Below are 4,926 nucleotides of genomic sequence, written 5' to 3'. Positions count from 1 at the left end.
TATATATATATATATTTATTTATTTATTTAAATGAATAACTGGTGATAAAGAGAGGAATTACCCTAATTAGCAGCCCACGCGCTTTGGCTGCGTGTGCACACGTATGTTTGGTTACGCCACCAGTTCACCAACTTCGCACCTCAAATCCACTGACAGCACTAACCCACTGAGACCTATCAGGTTGTCGTGAACCCCTTCACTCCATTACCTTTTTTTTTTTGATGGCATTGCCTGTGCTGGTGTTGCTGCTCCGTTTGTCTGCAATGGCGGATATACATTTACCTTTCGACTGACATATTACTTTGCCGATGACCATTGTGGCTCTTACCTCACTCTCCCGCCAATAATACAACGGAACCACGCAAGTAAGACGGAAAGAAAAAAGGGAATAGAATAATTAGAATAAAGAAGATAGCACAACAAAACAGTAGTGTCTTATCACAATGAGAAGGAGAGACAGGAGTTTGCGTGCAGGTGTTGTAGCAAAACAGTCAAGCTCACGCGAAGCGCAATTTCTTTATAACAGTTTGCGGAGGAAACAGTGAGACTTCGCAACGGTATGCGAAATACACCCCGTAGTCGACACAACAAAGACGGTGGAGCAAATAAAAACATCAATGGTCAAAAAAGTGCGACTACGTCACCGATATCCCGGTGAGTGTTGTGACTCAAGTGAAGGCGCTCGCGGTGAATGGCTCAATGTTTGTCTGTATCTGCATATTGAAGGCACGGGAGTTGGCTAGAGACGGATCCTCATCCATCGCATCCCGCGCCGACAGCGGGAAAAATTTTACCACGTCAGCGTCAGATCCGATGATGTCTGCCCTCACAGTCCTACACAGGCGGCGAAGCAGTTCAGCGCTCGTCCGTGTTAAACAAAACGGGTTGCACAGCGCTGCAGATGCGGCCTCATACGTCGAGCGGCAGAGCGGCAGGACAGCATCAAGTGGAGCGTCGCCCACAACTGCCAGTACGGTTCGGATGCCAGAGGCCGACTGAAAGCCGTAAGTAGTGAATGTGTAACTTCGTATGAGTTTCCCCAGAAAACGAACATCAGCTCCAGCTGTTACCCGCGCAGAACCTCTAGGAGAGGCAGAGCCGTCACCCGACTTCTCGACGTTGGCCATCTGCTGCTTCCGCCGTTCTTGAACAATCTCGTCGCACCGATCCAATGACGATAAGATGAGGACGTGTAGCCGCATAACATCCTCTTCTCCAACAAAAACGCCCCCACGACAAACCGCCGGTACGCCGCCATGTCCGCTGTTGGGAGAAGTAAATGTGCGGATGATAAGCGGTTTTCCGTCACCGCTAAAGAGCGCAAGGGCAGCCACAGCCCACGACTGAGCGGTGCTCATCCGGCTTCTTCTCTATAATCGCGTCTTTCGGTGCGTAACGCAACGCCACACTAGCTCTCCCTTACCCACCTCACCCTGACTTCTCTTCATTGTCATATATGCAGAGGGAAAAAGATATAAATACCAGTGGCAGACCCTCAGAACAGTAACTAGTACAGTTACAACAATAATGATAAATAAGCCCAGCAGTACCAGAGCAAACAACAGCGAGAAAGAGATAAGCGTGCGTCCGCCGTTCCGTTCCTCCTAAACTTCATCCTTTACACTCCGCTAAAGCATAACGGCCTACGTGCATGGTAAAGAGGGCTTTAGGAAGGGGTAGTCCCCGTACGAATCCCCCGACTTACTCTTGTGGTGTAGGAGTGCGGATGCTCCCCTCTTCACGTCTCCATTTAATCATAACCGTTTGTTTCGGATTGTGTGGAGGTCTAAAGGAATGGCCGCGTCCTTATGCGTCATTTAAAAGGGTTAAAGGAAGAAAAGGGGGGCGATTGAGAAAGAATGGTGCAGAAACTTCTGAAGTCCGAACGCGGAGATGTTCATCAAACAACAAACGCACGGACATACAGTGTGGAGCAGGCAGCCACTGCGGTGATGGTGTGTGTGGCGAATCCAGGACGAAGTAGGAGCGCTCATGAGGGAAAGCGTCAACTCGGCGGAAGACATGGTTGGGATACTGTTTCAAGTTGTCCGTAAAGTCATATAGGAAAGACACATCCAAATCTTGCAGCCCTTTGACACCCAAATCATCCAACATATCAAAGTAGTCGGTAGGGTAACACGGTACTGCTTTCAACGAAGCACGGAAAACGCCAGAACAAAAAGATCTTGCAGCCCTTTGACACCCAAATCATCCAACATATCAAAGCAGTCGGTAGGGTAACACGGTACTGCTACCTCTCCCTTTCTCAAACGACAAATGGCAACTGCATTTCCCCCCACAACGCAACATTCACTACACTACAGCAAACCTACCCAGAACAAGAGAGGAAAAAAGAGAAAAAAAAAGAGACGTGATGAAATGGAAAAGGGGCAGATAGTCAATGTTGGCACGCTAGGTAGAATCCACTACTTTCGGTTGCCTGTCAGAGTGTTAAGAGCCAATTATACACCTAGGCCGTCAGAATGTGCAAATCGTACCGCGTATTTACCGTGAAAACACCCTCGGTGTGTAGCCAAGGTTCGATATGCGATTTAGGCGACAAAACACCGTCAGTGAAGAGGTCACCCTGCTCTGCCGTCGCAATGATTCCCCGACCGCCATACATGGGTATGTGCACAACTCCATCGTTCGCTCATTCGGATGTTTTACCACACGCGAAATATGCGATACCATTGACCATCAGTGTGCGCAGTCGGTCAAGAATATCGTTGGTACCAATAGCTTTAAAATCCAGGTTTTATCCCCCTGGTCAGTGTGGGAAACCCCTTCGGCTGCACTTTAGCATTGTTGATCTCCAGCACATCGCCCATCTTTTGATACTCAAACCTTCGACTCTTCTTCCCATACGTACCACGCAGTTGGTCCAACATTTTCTTTGCAGCCTCTTCACGGTGCCAGCGATTGGTTAACATGAAAGTGTGCGCCATGTCATCAATGTCACTAGTTGGGACTTGGTCCACATACGGCTCAGCGTAGAACCCTTCCCACTTCAGTTGATCCTCTGCTTCAGCGTCAGAGTTGAAGGTTACTGCATGCGACAGAGGCCGCTCAACAGGAAGCGTGTCGACTCTACTATTACTGGACGCAAGATATTCATCCATATGAGGGTTTGTTTGTCGATACAAATGACGCATGCGCTCAGCTACCGTTGGCGAGTCGTCACCACTCCGCTCTCCTTTTTCCTGACATTCCACCATCAACTCCTCATCATGTTGTTGTTTCCTTCGCCTTTCCTCTTCCTCCCGCTGCATTGCGCTTGCCGCCAGAAGTTCTTCTCGTTTGCGACTCTTCGCCTCCTGTTGAACCTCCTCCACATACCTCACAAGCGCATCACCATCAAAATTGTACGGAAGCGCCAAAAGTCCGTTCGCCCAATCAATATCGACATCAGGGGAAAGAACGAAGGTCATTTCCGACCAATCCCATGGAGCGAGCGAGGGGCCTATACGGAACAGTTCCTTTGACCATTGTAACCGCTCGGCGTACGTGCAATCGTTGCTGAAGGCGTCGACACCTCCTGGCTCAACCATAGTGCGAAATTCTTTCAGATGCCACAGTGTAGATTCCAACATTTGCTTGGACAGCTCATACAGACGCTGCTGCAGTGGAAGTTTAGGCGAGATTGCCTTTAACCATGGGCGCAGCTGCTCCGAGGTGAGGCTGCAGTTAATGATAACCACACCGTTGGCTCGTGTTGCATGACGGTTCCCCACCTCCAGCGTTAACTTGGACAGCCCGTACTGAATCAACAGCTCCCTGTTGCGGTGAAGCAGCTCCATCAACCGCAAAGCATCTTGGTGACTGCACGAAACTAGAATGTCATCTAATTCCAGCGCTGTGCAAAGCTCGGCAATAAGTTGTTCGATAGTTGATGCGTATTGAGTGGCAACCTCACGGCAGTGGGCAACCCCTTTTTCGTTATGTGCCATGAAGCTGTGAAACTGCTCAGGGGTAAAATCCCATGGAATCGTTATTGTGCCAGTGAGGTCACCGATGCTAAATTGGTTCGATACAATGACTGGCATTGACTCCCATGCCGAGTAGTTCAGTTCCCCGAGGTGGCGCTGCAGTGTGCTCAGAGCGGCGGCGGACTGCAGTGGTGAAAGATCCCGAGAAAACAGAATTTGGTCGGCTTCAATGAGTTCCTGCAGTGTTGGAGCGGGTGTAAGGCTCCACTGTACAGTCATACTTTCCACCGCCTCGTCAAGCAACGATTTAGGCCCAGTTGGGGCGCCTCGGTGTTGACTTCCTCTCGGCCGCCGCCTCAGTGGTTTTGCTTCCGCACGCGCCGCCGTGGCGTCCTCTGCCTCGGATATCGACTCTGTCACGGAATCAATGCAAGCGGCCCGGCGAAGCAAATCGCGCAGGAATTTATTCACCGCACGTTCCACCGTTCCACGGTGATTGTCACTTGGTGCGAAATTCGAAGGGAGTTCAAAGGTAGATTGGATGATTGTTGGCGATAATGACCCATCTCCCATGCTGCGGCCCACAAGCGAAGAAACTGGGGAACCGGACCCCTCCCTTCTTGTCTCACCATTACCCATGTTGTCGTCAGGTTTCCTGTAGAATGTAAGTGTAAATGACGAAGAGGGTGGCGGTTGAAGATGGCCACTCTTGAATGCCTTGGCCCAACTGAGCAACTCATTGAGGCGGGCAACAGAACTTTCATTAACCGTCTGTTGGCTACGGTTGTGGTGGAAAAAGTCAGGATGCACCTTCAAAAAAAAGGAATGAAGGGCCTTCTTGTACATTTTCCGTCGCTGCCACGGTCGTAATTGGATGGTACGCCCCCATCACGACGCACCGAGAAAGAAAAAAAAAGCAAATGAAAATGAGGAGGAGAATACACAAAGCACATCACTGACTTGGTGGACGCACTTAACCATCAATATAGTGCACAT

At 49.8% G+C, this 4,926-nt stretch overlaps 3 protein-coding genes across 3 annotated transcripts; all 3 read right to left on the bottom strand.

The window, feature by feature from the left end:
• Window positions 1-669: 669 nt before the first annotated feature.
• On the bottom strand, window positions 670-1,359 carry TEOVI_000819300 (Sedlin, N-terminal conserved region containing protein, putative; the record flags this gene model as incomplete). The annotated part of the gene is made up of 1 exon (XM_067222265.1): window positions 670-1,359. The coding sequence occupies one exon, from the start codon at window positions 1,357-1,359 to the stop codon at window positions 670-672; it is 690 nt and encodes a 229-aa protein (XP_067078366.1).
• A 448-nt stretch (window positions 1,360-1,807) lies between these two features.
• TEOVI_000819200 (uncharacterized protein) lies at window positions 1,808-2,116 on the bottom strand (the record flags this gene model as incomplete). The annotated part of the gene is made up of 1 exon (XM_067222264.1): window positions 1,808-2,116. One exon carries the CDS (start codon window positions 2,114-2,116, stop codon window positions 1,808-1,810), a length of 309 nt encoding a protein of 102 aa, XP_067078365.1.
• A 629-nt stretch (window positions 2,117-2,745) lies between these two features.
• Window positions 2,746-4,776, bottom strand: TEOVI_000819100 (protein of unknown function (DUF4460), putative; the record flags this gene model as incomplete). Its single annotated transcript, XM_067222263.1, has 1 exon — window positions 2,746-4,776. One exon carries the CDS (start codon window positions 4,774-4,776, stop codon window positions 2,746-2,748), a length of 2,031 nt encoding a protein of 676 aa, XP_067078364.1.
• Window positions 4,777-4,926: the final 150 nt, after the last annotated feature.

The sequence above is a fragment of the Trypanosoma equiperdum genome, assembly GCF_001457755.1.
Source record: "Trypanosoma equiperdum strain OVI genome assembly, contig: ctg_1595, whole genome shotgun sequence".
NCBI lineage: Eukaryota > Euglenozoa > Kinetoplastea > Trypanosomatida > Trypanosomatidae > Trypanosoma > Trypanosoma equiperdum.
This window is presented reverse-complemented; position numbering and strand designations above follow the sequence as displayed.